Genomic DNA, 22,115 nt, shown 5'->3' with positions numbered 1-22,115 from the left:
TGAGACTAGAAGGACCCACACTTCAAAGGTTGTTTTGACACGGCTAAGCGAGAAGTCTATGAAAGTGCGTTTCAAACTAGGAGTTAGTTGCAAGACGCATTCCAGGAACCATCACTCTTTTTCCCCTTCATGACTGGCTGGAAAAGAATGACCCTGCATTAATATAAATGACTGGTATTTGTTTTCGTTTTGGAGCCAAAGTTTCTGTAGTGTTCGTTGGTGGGGGGAAAGGCAATGCTTTTCGTTCAGTTTTTATCGGCTCTGCCAAATACTGACTCTCTAGCCAGTAGCACAAAAGTCCATTCAGTGGCCAGGCCAGGCTGTGACGTTGCGCCCCTGCCCAGCCCGGCCTCAGACCTGCCCTCAGTCCTCGTGGGCCCGCCAGCTGTCCCCTCGGACACCGAGGCCGTGGGCCTGCTCCACCTGCTCCACCTGCTCCACCTGCTCCACCTGCTCCACCTTAGCGCCACCAGAGACTGTCAGAACCAAACGACCTGACGCTTTAAGGGGAGGAACAGGGCGTGGGGACCAATAAGATGAGGTGAATTCCCAGCTCCTGAGAAAGGGAGATGCTTCAGGATCAGGTACCCGCGTGCTCACTGTCGGGTCTGTGCCCGCTGACCCCAGGCCCTGCCCTCCGTGGTGGAAGAGGGCCGGGCACTCACGGAGCTGCCCCCGACGTGTAAAATGCCAGCTGTCGGGAAGCACCTTTGAGGAGCGGCCGTGTAGCCGCCCTGCGCGGAGGATGGATGGTGCTGGGGTTGCCCAGGCGTCCGAGCTGCAGGCACAGCCTCAGGACGTTTCTCGGCCTCCCGCAGCCCTCGCGTCCCCACCGCATAGCACAAAGCCTGCGAACCCGCCTGTCCTCACAGGAAAGCTCTGGGGAGAGGCAGGGACGCGGCACACTCAGCCCCCCACCTTGGGCAGCAGCCGGGAGAACCCTCAGTTACCTGCAACATGGAACTCTAACCACTGAGGGACTGCAGGGAGCATCATACGTGCACTTCCAAAGCCGGAGGTTCAGCATTTTTTCACGCGGGGTATTTGAATTTGTAACCAAGTCGTGATGTTCATGCTGCTGCTGTAGAGAAGAGTCCCATCTCTTTTCATAAAGGGACATGCAATTTCACATGTGGAACACGCATGACCAATCTATGCATGTGGACCGTGTTGATACATTGACAGTTGGCAAAATAATGTTAAGTGACAGAAAGAAGAACCCCGTAGGCAGAAAACACACATAAAAACCAAAACTAAAACAAAAAAAGCATGAAAAGAGAATTCACAAAGGGCGTGAATGTTTTTCTAAGGTTTTAATACATCATTCTGTATTTTCTAATACGAATTTATTACGTTTATAATCAGAAGAATGTATTACTTCTATACTCAGAAGAAAACCCCATTTTAAAAAGAAAGCAGAATACAAGTACTGGGCCTCAGTTTATTAACCCCAAATGTACCTGCGCTAATACCCCCAAAATACATCTATGACAAAGCTCGAAAAATAGAGCAATGGAAATAGAATAGTCTTTGGTTATTTTATTATTCTTAGTATACCATAAAGTGTCTGTCACATAATAAGCATTTAATAGTAAACATTTAAAAGAATGAAACAATTGGCTTATGCAGTTGTGGGGGCTGGCAAGTGGCAAGTCTGAAATCCATGGGACAGGTTGGCAGGCTGGAAACTCAGGCAGGATTTTTATGTTGCAGTCTTGAGAATTTCGTTTTTTTCTCCAGGAAACCTCAGATTTTGTTATTAAGCCTTCAACTGATTGAATGGGCCCACCCACATTATCAACGGTAATCTCTTTTACTTAAAGTCAATTTACTGTAAATCACTTCTACAAAATATAGCAACATCTAGATTAGTGTTTAACCAAACACTGGGCACCACAGCCGATCCAAGCTGACACACAAAACTAACCATCACGTTACTTTAAATGATCATATTCACTTATTTTCAGAAAAATGGGACTAATGATGGAGACTATGTTTTTCTAACTGGAGAAGACAATTACCTTAACTTTTCAAAGATTGTGGAATGGAATGGTAAAACGTAAGTCTAATGATTCATTAGTGTAATTATTTTTCAATTTTCATTTCAACTGAATGTCCGTTTACATATTAATTCAAAAAAATTTTTAAATTCATTTTTGGATGAAAAAATAAGTATGTAAAATATAATTACTTTGTAAATCAGCATTGAGATAATGCAGTTGACAAATTGAATGTGAATGGTTAGTCTCCCTCTTCTACTTGGTAGTCGTTGCCGATGTGCAGCTGCAGGGCCGATACTTTTCAAACGACTGTTTGGGGAAGAAAAAGGAGTTCTCTCTTTAAAAAAAAAAAAAAAAAATTTTTTTATCAACTTTAGAGAGAAAGGAAGGGAGAGGGAGAGAGAAACATTGGTCAGCTGCCTCCTGCACACCCCCTACTGTGAATTATTTGTGTTATTTATTTTATTATTATCTTCTTAACCCTCACCTGAGGACGTGTTTATTGATTTTAGAGAGAGTGGAAGGGAGAGAGAGAGGGAAACATCGATGTGAGAGAGAAACATCAATCAGTTACCTCCCGTACCTGCCCTGACTGGGGACTGAACCCCCAATCTAGGCATGTGCCCTGACCAGGAATCAAGCCTGCAGCCTTTTGGTAGATGGGACTATGCTCCAACCCACTGAGCCACCTGGCCGGGGCTGTGTTATTTTTTTAAAAGATGAAATACATTTGAGTTCGGAATGATAGTATTTCAAAACTATTTTTTAATATTTATAACATAAACAAATTACTTCCAAAAAGTTGCTGAGGCAGCTTTCAATAAAGCTACCTATAAAACAAGGTAATTTTTTAAAGTTAGAGAAATTAGAAACCTTCAAGAGAAAACGAGGCTCATTCTTCAGGGACTGAGGGAAGAGGAGTTCTGTTCTTGAACATTAAATTGACTTCTGAGCCTCCCAGAAATACAGGAAAAAACTGCAGTGGAATATAGGGAAACTCTCTGTACTATCTTCACAACTTTTCTGTAAATATCAAACTATTTTTAAATAAAAAGTTTATTTAAAATTTGAAAAGCACGTACATAAACATATTTGTACGCATGCGCACACACACAAATACATGCGATCCCTGAAAGAATATTTAAGAAACTGGCAACAGTGACTTCTCGAGGGGGAACTGTGTCTGGGGTTCTGAGCTAGAAGAGAAATTTACTTGTAAACAGGAGGTAACTGGATTTTGTTTAAAACTCATTTTTTTTCAGTCTTTTAATAGAATTTAATCCTTTTATATATGTGTTATAATTACTGATACATTTATGGTATAATGATATCTTAATATATTTGGGCTTATTTTTTTCTGGTTTATGTCTATTCTATCCTTAGATTTTTATGATTCATATTTAACAACATTTTTCTAACAAAATCTGAAGTTATTTATTGTCTCTCTTCTCCTTCCAAACAGGACAATAATTTGACTCATTTCTTAATACACACACACACACACACGTATTCTGTGTTAGGATCTGTGGGTAGTAAAGTTTCTTAGACTTTGCATATTTTTAAATGTCTAAATTTCATTCTCAGTTTTGAATGACTTTAGTTAGGTGTAGAATTCTAGGTTGACAGTTCAAAACTGTGAAGATATGACTCCACTGACTTTTGATGTCTATCTTTTTCATTGGCCTTTTGCAGTTTTACTACAACATATCCAGATTTGAATTTATTTGTATTTATCCTGTTTGGCCTTTGGGACATATTTTCAATCCAAGGCCTCATATCTTTCTTAAATTTTGAAATACTTCCAGAAATTAGCTCTTAACTTGTTGTTTCTCTGTTATTTGCTCTATTTTCACCATCACAACCCACCCCAAGACTATTAAATATTAATTGGAACTTCTCCGTGTATTCTCTCTATCTTAATCCTTTCCTTTTTAATTTTTCTGAGCTTATATTTGTATAAATTCCTTAGAACTATCTTTTAATTAACCAATTCTCCCTCCAACTATGTGCAGTTAAGAGTTTTATACAGAGTTTTTCTTTCAGAAACTATTTTTTATTCCCATGATATCTGTTTTTCTTTTTTGGATCTTGTTTCATTCTTTCCTTTTTATTTTAAAAATAATTTATCATTCATTTCTAAGGATGTTATTCTTTCATTGTTTCATTTAGCTCTTTGAGGATACTAAACATATTTTTTGAAGGTATTAACCAAATTGTTCAGTTATTTTCATTTCTTCTAACATGATTTCATCTTCTCATTGTTGATTTTGTTATCTCTTAGTGTAAGTTTCTTTCATTAAAAAAAAAAAATGATTTGCAGAATTATTTTAGTTGGGAAGCCCAGTAGCTCAACTGTGCTTTTAGTGAGTCTGAAGTCAATTCAATATTAAGCTTTCTTGACACCCAAGAGAAGACTCCCATTAATTTTGAAACAGAGAACTGTTCCAAGGAGAGACAGTAAATTCTTTGTCATGAATGTTAAAGAGATGAACATATCTATCCAGAGCTTGTCTGTCAGGCTATTAAGGCTAAATTAGATCATTGTTTTAAGCAAATGGATATTTCTAAACTTCTCTGTGTTAGGATTCCCCTTTTCAAGGAAGGAAAAAGGGATTTTTGGCCATCGCTTCTATCAAAATTGATTCGAGGGTCAGGAGCCTATTTTTCCCGTCTTGATTCAATCCCTGACCAGTATCACCGTGTCTGCATATGAAGGAGCTTCTGTGGATAGCCAGCTCCTAGTTAGGTCTTGAAAAGTCCTGCCCATTTGAAAAAAATAATATAAAATCAAATTTGATACTCGTGACTCTTCCTTACGCTTGTCAATTACAGGTCACTTGACTGGTGGGCGACAGACAAATGCAATATGATTAATGGAACGGACGGCGATACTTTCCACCCACTAGTAACCAAAGACGAAGTCCTTTATGTCTTTCCATCTGATTTTTGCAGGTAAGAACTTTAAATATTTCCTTTTTTAAAATGCTGTAGGGGTGAGGTGTGAGTGGAAGGCAGTTTCCATGCGGTCACAGCCCTGCCGGAGGTGTGTCACATCTCTGGTTCCGAGGTGAAAGGTGAGGCCCAGAGCGCGTCGTCTCGGCCGCCAAGTGAAGGGCTGAAGGATCGATTCGGACAAAGTGCCGGTGGGAAGGGGCTTTGTCTCTGCAGGTTTCCCCCCTATCCGACAGTAGACTGTTCCTAGGAAACCTTTTTTTTTTTTTTTTTAATATATCTTTATTGATTTCAGAGAGAGGAAGAGAGAGAGATAGAAACATCAATGATGAGAGAGTCACTGATCGAGCCCGCAACCCGGGCCTGTGCCCTGACCGGGAATCGAACCCCGATCGCCTGGATCCTAGGCCGATGCTCAACCGCTGAGCCACGCCCGGCCGGGCTGAAACCTTTTGAAAGCTGATTTGGTGTAAAGCGAAGAAAGCAGTTATTAATGTATATGAAAAATATTTTGAACATTCCAAGATGCAAAAAATAACCCAGTATGCTTAATTATGTCCAGATTTACACTAAGCGTAATACCTTTATGAGCTCTCTTAGTGCTTTCAATGCCTTAGGGCACATCTCACTAACGGATACACAGAATAAATCGAGATCAAGCACAGACGCTCACAGCACAGTTCAGAGCCACGGGGCTCCATGCTGAGATGCCGAGTGTAGCTCTGGGGAAGGGGCTCGGGGGGCCACTCTCACTGCTTGGGGTGCCCGCTGCCTCTCTAGGGAATGCCTTGCTGCAAAACAAAGGCTGCTTTACTTTTCACCTTTTCCCATGAAAGCAAAAATCCTCTTCAGATTTCTTTCAGTTAGCAAAACCAGGTGCTAATGTAGGCCTTTGGTAGAAGCAAAGTAGCATGAAGCAAACTTCTGAAAAGTGGGGGCTACCTGTAGCCTGGTGCTATACAAACAGGAGGGCGGTTAGCATTTCAGGGACCACTGAAACTCCACTAACAACTGAAGGCAGACATGGGCCGACCTCCACTCAAATCACTATGGGCAAAGTCTGGAAACCTTTTACGTGGGGGAAATGCGCATCAAAGCAGGTATCCTAATCAGGTATCTGCCTAACTGGGTACTTGTCCTGGCCGAGCTTTGGCTTAGCCTCTGCCTCGCCCTCGCCCTCGCCCTCGCCCTCGCTCCCTTTGCTCTGCTTCCCGCATGCTGGCATCCGTCCCTGCTGGTCCAGACCCCTTATTTCTTTCAATATGAATTTCTATTTTAAATGTCATCTTCTCTTTTTAAATATGTTTTTATTGACTTTAAGAGAGAGAGGAAGGGAAAGGGAGAGAGAGAAACATCGATGTGAGAGAGAAACATTGATCGGTTGCCTCCCGCACACACCCTGACGGGATCGAACCCGCAGCCTGGGTCTCTGCCCCGATACCCGGCAACCTTCTGGTGCACAGGATGACGTCCAACCGAGCCACACCAGCCAGGGCCTCAGTGTCGTTTTCTTAATTGTCTATCACAGATTTTTTTTCTTCTTGGCCTTGTTTGGATATTACCACCGTTGTTACCTCTTAAACATCTTCCATTACAGTTCATCGACTTTCTAGGCATTGAGTGGGGGGATCGCATCTTCATGTTTCGCGCCCCCTCTAAGCTCTTAGCCGTGTCGAACCTGAGAACTGTTGCTGACTTACGGATTCAGGCCAGATTGTGCTGACTGGAGCCCACACTGACTTTTTGTTCTTACCTCCTAACAGGTCATTGTATATAACTTTCAGCAACTATGAAAGTGTACAGGGACTGCCCGCCTTACGGTTTAAGGTGCCTGATGAAATATTAGCCAACAGCTCAGACAACGCTGGCTTCTGTGTCCCCACAGGAAACTGCCTGGGCTCAGGAGTGCTGAACGTCAGCGTCTGCAAGAACGGTAAGAGGTGCCATGATGCTGAGTGTCTGGAATGCAGGACTTTGATTCCTCAACAAAGAACATGGTCAGCCCAACAGAAAGAGCAATTCTGACCTTTCAAGAACAACATTTTATAACGTGGCTATAGAATGGTAAAAGATGAAATAAAATTATTGGCTTCCCGGTCATGGCTTTTATTGCTAGAGGGCCATGTTGTGTTTTAGGTGGGCAGTAGTTTAGAAGCCTTAATAGTAATAAGCTCATATTTACTAGCACTTACTATTACCAGTCACTGTTTTAAGTGCTTTATATATGTACAAATAGTTAATACATTTCAAGCACTAACTGATTTCTTGTTCAAAACAATGCTAAAAGAGAAAGTGGAGAACTCGGTAATGAGAAAGTACAGATCTTGGTTAAGATTCTTAGTGACTTCAAAGCAAAGTTAGTTTTAAACTCTGACTGCCAATTTCTGTTTTTCTTAACGTCAGAGCTACTCTGATCCTTTCCATCAATGAGGCAGAATTATCAGCAGTACAACTGAAAACATCATTTTCTTCATCTGAGAACTAGTTTTAACAATCATATGTTGCATAATTATTTACAATGCCTTTGCTAGAGAGATATGTAGTGGCCTCTTTTTATAAATGTGGACACCAGGGATCAGAGAGGGAACATGATTTTCATTAAATTCTTATCTCTCAGCAAGTCCTTGTTGGAACTAAGGTCTTATATTCATCCTGTGACTCTTCTTAGGCTACAATTCCTCTTTACAGTTTCTCTTGAGAAAGGTTGTAACCCCTTTCTCCTGAATAAAGTAACATGCTAACTTTTGCCCTCCTGTCTAATTGGTTTGAAAATCTCCTTTTGGGATAAGCCTGAGGTCAGCAATATCTTCCCTTTTCTTGTCTGATGGGGCAGTGCCTCCAAACCTGGCCCTGCACCAGGATTATCTGGAGAACCACTAAACATATCTGTCCCAGGGCTCAAATACTAGAGCCCCGGAATCTGTACTTTTAACATTAGCTCCAGGTGATGAAGATCATGGCCACAAACATGGGGAGCACTGTGCCAGTAATCACAGCACCCCTCACCTAGAGAAGACCAAAGATGAATGGGAACAAGTTTCTGCTCTGACCTCTCCTACTGTCTTACTGGGTGAATGGTCCTGAAACAGTGCCCTGCCCGCTCAGCCCATGCACTTCTGGCTCCAGGCATAAGTGTGGATGTATTTTTGTCTTGTTAACATTCTGCTACCTCAAGACATTGATGTCAGAATGAACAGGAAGATTCTATTTTGCAACAGTCAAACCTTGCTACAATTTTCTTCCTCTTGCCTCTTGTGTATTAGTAAATGTGGATTGAAATGTTACCTGTTCAGGATTGTCCTCAAGTGTTTTGAATCCCCAGGGCAACATTTTGGATAATGGGATGAGTGAGTGTTCTGGAGTTGGGGAGACGTGGGTTTGAGTCCTAATCTGTTTGTTAGCAAATTGACCAACTTGATTAAGGAGGACTCTAGACATCAGTTTTCTCATCCATAAAAACAGGGGTGATTTTAACTTCTTTGGAAGCTTGCGTGAAGGCTAGAGATAATGGATGTAAAACACTCAGCACAGTGTCTGGCCCTTATTAAAACCTCAGAGTTTAAAAAATACATTTTAAAGGTGACTGTAGATCACAAAGAAGGAAATTATGGCTTTGTGAAACAGTTTAGGAGTAAAGAGCAAAACATCAGTGTATATGATAGATGATGTGTGCGTTGAGCTTATGGAACTGGTGGATATGTAAGCAGAATGAAATTATTTGCCAATAAGCTAATTTCTTCAAAAATATATTTCCCTGGTAGCAATTATTGGGCCCCTCTCCTCTTCAATAGAAAAATCTAAAATAGGTTTTCTCTAATAATTTGTTGCCGTAGTTGTTTCTTAAAATGAATAGGAAAGGCAAAACACACGTGGGCACGCGTGCGCGCGCACGCGCGCACACACACACACACACACACACACACACACACACACACAGTCTTCATGTGGGCAGACCTTGATCTAGTCAGAGGCTGGACAGATGTCAGGACCAGCACAGTCTCCAAATATTCTGCATCAACATATGCCAGAGAACAACACCTATCTTAGATAAAGTAAAAACAGAAAAGCAAGCCAAAAAAAAGGCCATTTACTGGTAGAAAATTGTAGTTGAAACAAGGGTTTTAAGTGGTTTGAACTAAAACATCCTTTATTCAGTTAGAATTCTGCCTCATCACCTGATAGCTGAATGTTTCTGGCTAAATTTTTTCTCTTCTCTGAACCACACTTTCCTCAAATGCAAAGTGAAGATAGCAGTTCTGACTTCATAGGGCTGCTGGGAACATTAATTAAATAGTGTGTATAAAGCATTTGTTTGTATAGGCTGAGTAAATGTTTGTTGAAGAATAAATAATTTAGCTGGGACTTAAATATATGTTGTGGAATAGAATAACGAGACGTCAGGAAGTGAAGCATAAATCCTGACTGAGGAGGTGAGAATGGAACTCTGGCCTGCCCTCTCCCGCCTTAGGAACCAGGATGGTGGTGAGGAGCTTTATACTTGTCTTAGACTTTTCACAACCACAGCATTCATTTCTGTTTTCATTAAAACGCAGGTGCACCTATTATTTTATCTTTCCCACACTTCTACCAAGCAGATGAGAAGTTTGTGTCTGCTATTGATGGCATGCACCCAAATAAGGAACATCACGAGACGTTTGTGGACATTAATCCTGTGAGTACATGCCTCTTTCTAGTAAAAGACCAACATTTCATTCTGTCTATTCAGTGTTCATGGTTTAGTCTTTAGCTCTCTTAGGTCTACTGTCTTCCTTTCATATACAATCAAATGTAGGAAACTCAGGTCAGTACAATGTAATGCATAGTCTCCTAGTCTCCCATTTGAAAGGCTGAATTCTGTGGATCTGATATGCAGAAACACCAGCAAACCTGCTTTAACAAAAAGCAACAGTGAAATTTCATTGAAAATAACTGAGATTGGACCCAGGTAACCTGGTCAATCTTCTGTCACCAGCCTTGGACCTGAACATGTATATATTCCTCCCATGGGGGCATGGATCAGCAAGGTGGAAGACATTCCTCTGTTTATTGCCAGAAATGGTTTGGTTAAAATTTAAATATATATTAGCTTCAGTCACTTTTGGCAGACCTCTTCCTACATGTACTTTTGAGAGTTTATATTATTCATTTAAAAGGCATCAGGTATGCCCTGGTCAGTTTTGCTCAGTGGTTAGAGCATTGGCCTGTGGACTGAAGGGTCCCAGGTTAGATTCCAGTCAAGGGCACGCACCTCGATTGTAGGCTCAATCCTCAGCCCCAGTCAGGCTCGGAGTGTGTGTGGGAGGCAACCAGTCAGTGTGTCTCTCTCACATCGATATTTCTCTCTCTCTCTCCCTTCCATTCTCTCTGTAAAAATATCCTCAGGTGAGGATTAAAAAATTTTTTTTTAAATAAAATAAAAGGCATCAGATATACATACACTTTGATCCTATATTCATAGAATAAAAAAACAAAAACCATGTTAAAGGGATGTGAATATTGTTTCACAATGTGACAGTGTGACTGGAAATGCAGGTTTGGCTGTCTGCCCCCAACAAAAGCCAAACTCATGAGACGGGTGCTGGTGCAAAAGGAAAGAGGCTTATTCATGTGCCACGACCTGGGAGAATGTTGGATTCCCATGTCAAAGACCATCTTCCCTTCCTGTTCAAGCCTGTGGTTCTTATAGGGATAGGGAGGGGAGGGCTTTTTTTTTTTTCTACCCAATTATCTTTCTAGCTTTTGGCATGCTGGGTCCTGTCCATTCATCTTTCTAGCTTTTGGCATACTCAGTGTAAGAACCTCCCCCTGTGCCATCTTGGCCAATAGGGGAGATTCCCCAGTGCTCCCTGACTGTAGGAACTGAATTAAAAGTCAGATATCTTCATTCTTGGGCTTTTGAACACAAGGCACAATAAGAGAAAAGCAAAACATTCTTTCAGCACAGCAGTCTAGGGGCACTTCACTCTTACCTACACTCAGTGCATTTGTATCTGAGAAATCAGATATCTGAGATTATTTTTTGTGAATAAGGTCAGGTGTGGCTTTCTTCCTTTTCTTAGCCACCAGTAAGTTCCTTTTCATTAACCAAACTGTTAGCAGGTGCTTGTTACCAAGGGATTGACAGCAGCAGCTGTTCCTCTGGGGTTGGGCCCTGACCATACTTGGGCACTGTTCTCTGGCAGTGACAACCATCCTCCTGACAGGACATCTGTTGGATTGCTCTTCTGCCAGGGCCTTCTAGGGCTCTGCTATTCAAAGTGGCAGCATCCTGGGAGCTTGTTAGAAATGCCCAATCTTAGGCCTCATCCCAGACCTACTGAGTCAGAACCTGCATTTTAACAAGAACTCACATGCATATTAAAGTTTGAGAAACATTGGTCTACCAGGCACCTAAAAATAATCCACATCTGTCATTTTGTTCTGGGGTCAGTGTTTTCCTAGTCCCACTGTGCCTATCAAACATGGCAGTGGTCACCCTGTTTATCAGAACCACACAGAAATGGTGCTCTATTTTTTTTTTAAATTGTGATTGTGGTTTTAATAATGTTTTCTTTCCACTTCTCTGATTTGCAGTTGACTGGAATAATCCTAAGAGGAGCCAAGAGGTTCCAAATCAACGTTTATGTCAAAAAAGTAGATGGCTTTATGTAAGTTTTGCTTCTTCCTACAGAGGCAAAGGGTAGTTTTCCTACATTGACTTTCTGGTGGGGTTGCTGTCAGGAGGGATACAGCCTACTTCTAAGTCCGCTCACACCTTCTCCTGGGATAAGCATGACCAGCATTTCCTTAGGCTGCCTGGGTCTTGGAATTTACTTATTTTATTTAACCAAGTGCATATAGAGTGCTTTCTATGAATCAAGTATTGTTCTAAATACTTTACATATATTAACTCATTTATTTCTCACAATAATCTTGTATTATGCCCATTTCATAGATGAGGAAAAAGAGGCACAGAGAATAACTTGCTAGGACTCACACAGCTAATAAGGCTATAGAGTTAGCTCTAGCCCACTCCACTGAGCATTTCCCTCGCCATGATTCTGGTTGCCTCCTCCCTTCCCCACCACTCCCACCCAGGGCCAGCTACAAGCTCCACTTGGATAGTTAAAATGGTCTCAAGTCCAGCCTTTCCTCCCCACACTCCGTCTAAAAACCACTACTTAATTAGGAGTCCTAAGTATAGTCTCCTACTCATCCTTTTCAATGGAAATTTTTTTGGATATAAGAAAATGCTTATGATTTAATGTTGAATGGAAAATGCAGGATACAAACTATGCATAATCTCTATCATCTATCTATCTATCTATCTATCTATCTATCTATCTATCTATCATCTATCATCTATCATCTATCTATCTATCATCTGTCTATCATCTATCTATCTATCATCTATCTATCTATCATCTATCTATCATCTATCTATCTATCTATCTATCTATCTATCTATCTATCTATCTATCTATCATCTATCTATCTAATCTAATCATCTATCTATTCTACGTATGTATGGCTGTTTCTATCAAACTTGGTTGGTTCCCCCATCAAATTTGCCATATTTAATCCCACAATTATGGATCTTTCTAGGAAGCAAATGTGGGTTGCACAAATGCATTTGTCACCCGTATGTATTTCTGAGGCAGTATAATTTAATAGTTAAGGTCTAGTGCTTTAGAATTGAAATGGAATTACCATCCTGGCTCTACCATTTACTCTGGTGGTCCTGGACAAATTACTCTGAGCCATAATTTCCTCTCTTAAACCTGGGACAGTAGTACCTACTGCATGGGACTACTGTGGGAATTAAATGAGATAATGTCCTCAAAACACCGGGGCAGAGCTGGTGCATGGTAAATGCTCAGTGATTTTTCTGGGCTCTTGTGAAGATGATACCTGGTAGCCTGGTTACAAAATATTCTGAGGACTGACAGCATTGTTTTGCCAGTTGTAGCCTCCCCTGACTCTGGGAGAATTGTAATCATTTTGATGACTTTGCTTTCAGCATTTTGTGTATTGATAAAGACAGTTTACATGAATATACAACTCTTAGAATTGCTACACTGTCAGTTTGGAATCTAACTTCTGATTGCTATGTGTTTGCAAAGATAACTAAGCCTCTTTAAATTCTGAGTAATTCAATGAATTAAGTGTGCTGGAATTTTCCTACAAACATGTCTTTCCAGACCAGTGTGCCCTCACACTAAGGATGTCTATAAGAGCTCTCATCTTTTGTCCTTACAGTGAAACAGGAAACATCAGAACCATGGTCTTCCCAGTGATGCATGTCAATGAGGTGAGTCTCGGGAGAGAGGCACGGGTGTGTTTTACCTGTGGAAGTTTGGAAATCTTCCATGATGGTGTCTACTATTGTAGCTATATGTGAGGGGTGGGGAGAAAGATGATTTTTAAAAACCTGTTTGTCCTCAGAAAATTTGTGTTTACATGAAGCCACTTATGTCTGAGATTTGAAAATAAAGAAGAAATTTCCCTTCTTGAGAACATTATTTGGGTAAAACTTCCTTCTGGGAAGCTGGTTGTGTAATAAACAAAATGCAAAGGTCAATGAAACAATGTCAGACACCTTTGAAACAGAATAAACAGCCAACACTCAGATAGATGTCCAGTTAACCCCTTCTTTGTGTCTCCTCCTTTGAAACCCTGCCATTTTGTAAAATGTCACCAGTTTACTGTTCATTATTTGAGGAGGAAAAGAGAGTACAATTAAAATGATTGGCAACATTAATAAAAATGTTGCGTAAGGTGGTTAAAGAAATGATTAAATAGAATGTGATACATGCCCATTAATTTCAGTGATACATGGTTGCCCCCCCACCCCCATCATCGTAGCATAGAGCTCCTTCTACTTCCTGGTAAACAAACATATCGTGAATAACAGGAAATAGATCCAGTCTTAGTTCAAACAAAAGGAGTTTCCCTGAAGAAGTATTTCTTTTGCATTGTACCCACAGAAATATTCTCTCTAGGCCCTGACTGGGTAGCTCAGTTGGTTAGACCATCCCGATAGGCCAAGATTGTGGGTACAGGAAGCAACCAATGAATGCATAAGTGGAACAACAAATTGATGTTTCTCTCTCTGTCTCTCTTTCCCCCTTACTCTCTCTCTAAAAAATAAAAATAAAAATAAATATTCTCTCTAAATGTTAGGTATAAATTGAAGTTTTTAAATAAAAGCACATTCTGAAAGCTCGGAAAATACCCACTACTTAAGACACTGGTGATAATTTTTTTCTGAATCACATATCACATTGACTGTAGTTCTGTCTCTTCAGTTTCCCTCTCTCTTCCACCCAGTTTCGAGGGGAAAATTGGGTTTTTCCCCCTCAATAAATCTCAGTTGACTGGTTTTGTTGTTAATAGCAGCATTTTTTAAAGTTTATATTATTTTAAATCTTCCCTAAAAATACTTGTTCTTTGTAGAAAATTTATAACACAGATTAAAGCAAGAAAAGGGAAAAAAATTAAAATCACTTTTCATAAAACCTGAGTCAGACATATTGCCTTTAACCTGCTTTATTTTCCTCACCAATGCATTGTAACATTTTTTTCTGATAACAGCTTTGTAAAAAGTAACTTAATGGTTTACATTTTGTGAAACTAATATGTGCTCTTTATAGAACTCTTGGGAAATTAAAAAGTATACATACTGCCCAGCTGGGCGTGGCTCAGTGGTTGAGCATCAACCTAGGACCCAGGAGATTGAGGTTCGATTCCCGGTCAGGGCACATGCCCGGGTTGCGGGCTGCAGCCGATCAGTGACTCTCTCATTATTGATGTTTCTGTCTGTCTCTCTCTCTCCCTCTCCCTTCCTCTCTCTGAAATCAATAAAGATTAAAAAACAACAACAGTATACATACTTAAAAGGATAACCACTGCTAAGCCTGTCCCTGAGAGGAAAGTGCAGCTGACATCTGCTCATGCCTTGGTGTTATTCTAATTTTGATATTACGTGGTTGAGACCATACTGTAGATAGTTTTATACCCTTTTCTAATTTAGCATTATATTGGTGGCCACATTTATAAACTTGTGAAGCATTTGTGATTTCAATGCTAAGAGGAGGCTTTTATTGTTTCATAGGAAAAGTTCAGGCAATATTTTCCATTTTATAGGACCTGTTTACACTTGCTCCTGGGCTATCATTGTTGTTATTTGTGGGAGGAGCATGAAAGTAGGGCTTTTTGAAAGTGAGGAATGGCCCTGCTTGGTGAGCTTTTGTTCATAGATGCAGCATATTTGAAGTCCCCTCCACTCAAATTTTTGCTTTGATTTTTTTGTTAAAGATCAAATTGAATCCGGGGAGACCTGGAAGTGACCTTGGAGGCTGCTCTTTCTCTACTCCCTTTTCCCAGAGGAGACTGTCCCTGACAGGCCTTGGCCAGTTCCTGGAAAAACCAGCCCTATTTTCCCCAGTCTCTGCCTCAGTGCAAACTGAGCCTAAAGTCCCATTTGTTACAAATAAATTTTATGAAATTAAGCTTTTCAGATACCTCACCCATGACAGTTTAAGGTGATAATACCTTTGTCCTTCATAAAGAAAGTGTTATTCTAGAACATTTCCTTAGTTAGGACACCCTCTGGAATTCCGGTTAGCCTTAAGACTTCCTCTGAACACTTTCTGTTGACACCTCTGGTCCTGATTAGTATGGATTTAACCAAGAGAGAAATTATACTTTCCCTTTACTGTTGTTGGAATGTTTCATTCATTCATTCATTCATTCATTCATTCATTCATTCATTCATTCATTCTACCCACATTAATTGAGCACCCACTGTGTTCAGGGTGCTATACCCATTGTTGAGGTGACTGAAATAAAAGTTTTGCCTTAGGGAACCTCACAGTCACAGGAGACCAGCAGGTAAACAGACAGTTTCAACGCAGAGTGCGAAGACAGTGATGGAGGGAGGGTTTTAGAGAGAGCTGAAAACGCAGAAAAGGGGCCTTTAACAAGGACTGAGGTGGCCAGAGAAAACTTCTGGAAGGAAGTTATGCTGAGCTGGATTTTAAAGAATGAGTTGGACTTATCTGATACAAAACAAAAAATGATATTATCATTATTTTTGAATACTTTTCTTCCTCTTCCTTCCACCCTATTGGGAGAGTAAAACCTGTCTTCAAGAGAAAAGGAGAGATGTCAATGAATAAATGCCCCCTCTGGTTACTCTAACTTATTAATGGCTTTTCCGTATCTCTGGTTTGCTAACAGGAGAACATACCCAAATTGTGTTTAATGATTTGGAAGAAAGATACAGCAAAAAGTTACACCCTGGATATTCAGTAATCGAGGCGATACTGTTTTCTTGCTCCCTTAGAACGTTCTCATTGATAAAGAGACTGCGAGTCGACTGAAGTCTATGATTAACACTACTTTGATCGTCACCAACGTACCCTACATCATCATGGCGCTGGGTGTGTTCTTTGGCTTGGTCTTCACCTGGCTGGCGTGCCGCGGACAGGGCTCCATGGATGAGGTGAGCAGCGGCTGGAGGCATTTCTTCCTGGTGACTTGACCTGAGGAATTCAGCTGGGGTTCACGGAAGGGCTGTCAGCTTGCTCGCTCGGGTGGATTCTGAGCCTGTATGCTGGCACAGTGATTGCATGCTTGTATTACTGCTGGACCAAATGAGAGGCAAGGAGGGGTGAGAGAATGGCTCTGTCCAGTGCTTGGGGCTCTTGTGGCGGGAATGGAATCCCTGGGAGTAAGCTTTGCGTCTTTGAAAATAACCCGAAGGAAAAGGAAGGATATATCACAGCTAAGCACCTGGGATTTGGTGTCAGACTGCCTAGGTTCAAATCCCAGTGCCGACACTTAATAGCTGTGTGACTCTAGAAACCGTGCCTCAGTTTCTTCATTTGTAAAATGGGATAATACTCGAGTTTCCCTGAGGAGTTTTTCATGAGGATTAGGTCATAAATATAAAGCACTTGGCCCAGTGTTAGCATTTAGTAAGAGCTCAGTAAACATTAGTTTTATGATAAAAAACAGCTCCAAGATTATAAGGCAAGGCAACCAGGACCTTCTTGGAAATAATTTGTGATATATTATGAAAGATACTCACCCAAGTCATCATTGCCTCATAAATGATTAGCACAGGGGTTGTAGTTCCTTTCCTGGAGGGGTGGGAACAACCCCGAATGGATGGGATAAACAGAGTTGGGAGGGCCTCCTAAGTGACCAGCAGGCCAACCCAGGGGTCTAAATACCTTCAATGAGCCTTTTCTGTAGGAGCCTTTCTTAAATTCTCAGCAGCCTCCCTTTTTGCAACAAGACTGTTTATTTTTTCTCCTAGCTGCCTCAGCTAATTGTCTGAGGCCCATGTGAAGTAGGAAATGAAACAGGTTTAAACCATCTGAATAATATTAGCCCAGATTTCCCGTCTTCCAGGTTCTTCCATTACGTTTCTTAGCCCATGCCCATCACATTACAGTGAAATAGGGGTGAGGCAACTATTTTGCTTCTTTTATGTGTTTTTCCCCCAATTTTATTTTTCAATTATAGTTCACATTCAGTATTACTTTGGGTTAGTTTCAGGTGTATAGCATAGTGGTTAGACAATCATATGCTTTACAAAGCATTCCCCCCGATATTTCCAGTACCCACCTGGCACCATACATAGTTATCACAATATTCCCTATGCTGTACTTTACATCCCCGTATTTTGCCATTTCTATCTGTGGATCTTATGTCCGGTCTGACCTTGTACAGTCACTGAGATTTTCACAAGCACATATGAAAGCCCATGTAAATGTTATCACTGCTCCTACAATTAACCATCTCCACATAGTCAACAAGCAAGCAATGACTGAGCACCCACCACCACCTCTGAGACCTTGTTCCCTGGTAGGTTTCAAAGCAGGAAGGAGGCAAATTCAGTCCAGTGTCCTGAGGGTTATAGTCCAGGTCTATAGGGAAGGGGACTGCTCTGGGATCCGCCGCGGTGTGGTCAGGACAGGCCTCCTCGAGAGGGTTCAGGCTGAATGTGAGAGGAGCAAGAGGCAGCAAGCTGAGGGGAGAGGAGAGTGGGACCGCCGCCTTCCTAGCAGTCCCTCCACTCTTCCTCCCCCTCCCCTCCCGCACTTTTCACATGGAGAGAAGTTTCTGTGGTGAACACCTAACTTTGCTGTCCTCTCTCTTCTGAGTCACAGGGAACTGCAGATGAAAGAGCGCCCCTCATACGAACCTAACCGTGGCCTGAGCTTGGTGAAGGAACCCTGCTGAGCTGTCCTGACCCAGATCAGACAGACATGGGGAAGCCGTCCAGGTCCTCACAGGCTCCTGGCCTGTTGGGAGAGGAGGGAGAGGAGCCGGAGCTGGCAAGCGAGGAGAGCGTTCGGGCCAGCTGATTTGTTCGCTGTTAGGCTTTATCAGGTCCTGTGGTCCCTGACGAAGTGTTTTGTTTTTCATGTGTCTAGCAAGTATTTAATAAACTCTCGTATAGTAATTTTGTTGTCGTTGGGCTCTGGTAGCTCCAGAATTTTGTGGCCACTGCTGTGGTCCTCATGTCTGCATCAGCTGTTAATGCTACTTGGTCTAACCTTGTTCAGTGCTCTTGGTTCACTGAACTCTGTGCTCAAAATACGTAAATACCATTTCCTGTAGTCCTCCATTCACGTCACCCCAAAGCCAGAAGCAAGCAAGGGCTCGGAACCCAGGGTAAAATGGTCTCATTGCGTACATCGTTCAAATATACCTAATTCTCTCTTTTCAAAAGTTATATATTGTATTGTCTGCTCACCGTCAGTTCATAATTCCTCCAGGAAAATAATTTGGTCTTCTGAGTACTTTCATACTGAATAGGAATCACGTGGGAAAGGGGCTGGGTGGAGTGAGGCACCTAATGAGTCCATAGTGATGAACACCTGAGGATTTTTTACTTGTACTTTTGTGAATCAAAAGAATGCATAGATAATGTTGGTGAGGGCAATTCAGGTATTTCATATAGAGTAGAAATAAATGCTAGTTCTGACATTTGTGGGTCTTATTATTTTCTTAGTCAAAATGATCTTGATGTGGAAAGGTGTTCCTGGGAGAATGTGATCAATAACTGATTACCCCCCCATCACCCCTGCCAAATAGGAACTGTATTAATTACAATACTATTGATTATTTGTAAGCTTATTTGTAAGTATAGGAAATCCATGCATCCACAGCCTAAGTTGCACATAAATTTCAGGAAGTGTGACTACACTAAAGAGACATTTCTTCTGGGACAGTCTTTTTGGTAACTTTCAAATTGTTTTTGTTAAGTTCTTCTTTCCTCCAGTTTGGTTCCTTTTGATGTTTTGTGGCTCACTGTTACTCACTGAAGAGGGAAAAATGTGCCCTACATTTTCTGTGACAATCAGAAAAAGTGTTTTAAAAAATTGCACAGAAAGTGGTTTAAAGGTCCCTTGGGACCAGACACAGAATCACCTCTCTTGAGAAGACCTCTTGGTTTTCAGTGTAACCTAAGTCAGAGGACTGGGAGCCATCCTATGTCACAGAATTCAAGCATATTTAAGGGCAATTTTTTTTTTATTCTCAAAGTTCAATATTCATTTTTGATTGAGAAACTTATAGTTATCTGACAAAGTGCACACAGAATTTCTTAACAACTGAATAATTCTATAGTTTTGTTTAAAACTGGATTTCAGTGTAAACAAATGAAAGGAAGAGAAGCCACGGATTTCACAAATACAGCTTCTGATCCATGAGGTAATAAATTGCTTTAGTTTATTTGCGCCAATTTCCCCTTTCTTTACACTAAAGCAACATGTAATATGTTTCCGTTCTTGAAGGGGCAACTCATTAAAATCTCAACGTTTCTATAAATATAGAACCTATAGTTACCCCAAATCAATGAAATGTGAAAAACTAAATTGAAAATATTTTGTCTTCAATAATGCCAAATATCTAGATTTTTTGAATTTATCAATATTTAACTAGATAATTGTCATCTTATTCTTTTATGCATCCACTTACCCAGACTAATAAAACTGATAAGCCAGTGCATAGTCACTAGTTCATCCTATTATCAGGATATAATCACCTGTGGAGGAAATTTTTAATTATGAATGATCACAGTTAATGATACACACGTTTAGACTGAATCCCACACAGAGGGAGACCAAAACCATATTATTTCCATATGATTCTTAATAGTTACTTGGCTTAAAATCACATTTGGTATTTTCCTTCTGAGAAGTCTGTGGCAAACCCATAAAACTGCAGTCAAGATAATAGATTGGTTAAGAAGCAGGAATGTGCCACCTATTTGGTTTCAGATTGAAAATAACACACTGCTCCTCATGCTCACTCTCACGGAGCCATTATCCTGGAAAGGCCCCCAAAGTCCTTGTGATTGTGACAATCACAGAAGACCGGTGTCCTGTACTGTGATACTCAACTTAGGTAGAAACCGAAACAAGAGAGGTTACTCACTTCTCTCAGGGAAAATAGGGAGTTGAACACAGGGTAGGAAGCAGGCTTGGCCACTTTTAGCTCCAGGCTTTTCCCCGTAGGCTTTTTCCCCTAACTTCTAGAAAGATCACTAATTTTCAAGTGGAACAAGTACTATACAACTAACCCCTATCGGGATTTTTACTTAAGGGAGGCTAATTTTTTATTTACATTGCTCGAGATATGAGTTCTGCAAAAGGTGACCTTCACACTTGGCCCTCTCGGCATTATTACTGGAATTAATTACTTGTGGCTGTTAAAGAGAATACTGACCCGAATGCTCTTCAAGTAGCTTGTATAGTTGGTTCATTTCATGTGATTCTTGACATGTTTATTTCTACCCTTAATGCAATGAAGTATTTCACTAATAAAAAATCATTTATATGAAACTGCACTGGAAATTGTATGTTATGTCATCAGATATCCAGTTGTCTATGGAATTTTATTTGAAAGACGCTCCTTGCCCTCTTGTCTGACTCAGGCCTGGGTCACACCCCTTGGGCCACCTCTGATTTCAGCTCAACTGTGGTGGGCAGTCATAGTCAGCCAGACAAGTCCCATGCAAGCAGGTCCCAGGGTGTGCTTTTCTGCCTCAGGGCTTTCTCCAGAGCAGTGGAAGCCCATCAGGAGCCGGGAATTAATACCCAGGGACAAGCTCACAAGCTCAACCAAAGGTGGCAGGAATAAGCTGATAAATGTTCATCCTCAGGGGGACAGTGCTCAGGCTCATTCTACAAGGTTCCCCAGCTAGGATGGCCGACGGTGGACAATGCTTCCTGTTATCATTTCTGCATTCCCTGTCTCACACTTCTCCAGCCTCACTGCTGCTTCCTCCCAAATAACCTACCTGCGCTAACACCCTTATTCAACCTGCTTCCAGATAATTTCTGTGATTCTGCTCTGGTTCTTCTTCTACCTCTCTTATTAACACTGGTGCTCAGCTGCAACCTCTTCTCACTTGATACTCCCTCCCTGACAGTCCTATTGACTCGCTCTGCTCAACCTCAGCCTCACACATCCAAACCACTGGTGGATACATATCCTCAGCCAGGTTGTCCTCAAATGCAGCAAGTAAAGAAAGGAACTCATCTTCTCTTGTCTTCTTCCCAAATTCCCATTACTGGGTAATGACATCACAATTCACCCAGCTGTACAAGCCAGAAACCAAGGACTCCCGCCGCACCCCTCCTTTGCCTCCCCTCCCCTCCACATCCCATCCGTCAAGTGCTTCACACGCTTCCCATTTGGGCGAGTCTCTGCTGTCCTGGTGGGAATATATCAGAGCTCTCACCGGGACCCCTGCAATTACTATAAACATTAGTTTTCTAAACAGGTAATCAACTTGTATTTTCAAAAAGCATAAAAGGGATTTATAAAGAAAAGTCTTCCTCCACCCATCTCCTGGCCACTCAATTCACCTTCAAAGAGGCCGCCTATGTTAATTTATTTTTTAAAATGTATCTGTCCAGGAGTACTTTATACAAGCATGTGTATTATATATTCTAGCCCTCTTCCCCCCACCTGATTGTAGCACACCATATACAGTGTTCTAAGTTATTTTTCTGTAACTTACAGTTCCCATTTCATGTCTGAACAGCATTCTTTTGTATACATCAAACCTGTTTATTTCCAACAATCTTTTCTTATAAATAATGCTGCAACGAAAAACCTTGTGTTCCATAATCTTGCCAAGTCATTTACAGGACAGAG

At 41.2% G+C, this 22,115-nt stretch overlaps 1 protein-coding gene across 1 annotated transcript in view; it reads left to right on the top strand.

The window, feature by feature from the left end:
• The window catches only part of SCARB2 (scavenger receptor class B member 2), a 49,998-nt gene extending 29,199 nt beyond the window's left edge, over window positions 1–20,799 (top strand). Inside the window, exons 5-12 of the mRNA XM_081117077.1 lie at window positions 1,968–2,059; window positions 4,833–4,952; window positions 6,716–6,885; window positions 9,506–9,624; window positions 11,526–11,599; window positions 13,191–13,242; window positions 16,279–16,437; window positions 18,113–20,799. Coding sequence (XP_080973203.1) covers window positions 1,968–2,059; window positions 4,833–4,952; window positions 6,716–6,885; window positions 9,506–9,624; window positions 11,526–11,599; window positions 13,191–13,242; window positions 16,279–16,437; window positions 18,113–18,151 — 825 coding nt within the window. The 3' untranslated portion in view covers window positions 18,152–20,799. The remainder of the gene's footprint in view (window positions 1–1,967; window positions 2,060–4,832; window positions 4,953–6,715; window positions 6,886–9,505; window positions 9,625–11,525; window positions 11,600–13,190; window positions 13,243–16,278; window positions 16,438–18,112) is intronic.
• Window positions 20,800–22,115: the final 1,316 nt, after the last annotated feature.

The sequence above is a fragment of the Miniopterus schreibersii genome, assembly GCF_964146895.1.
Source record: "Miniopterus schreibersii genome assembly, chromosome: 1".
Classification (NCBI taxonomy): Eukaryota; Metazoa; Chordata; class Mammalia; order Chiroptera; family Miniopteridae; genus Miniopterus; species Miniopterus schreibersii.
Note: the sequence above shows the minus strand (reverse complement) of the source record. Positions and strands in the feature narration are given on the sequence as shown.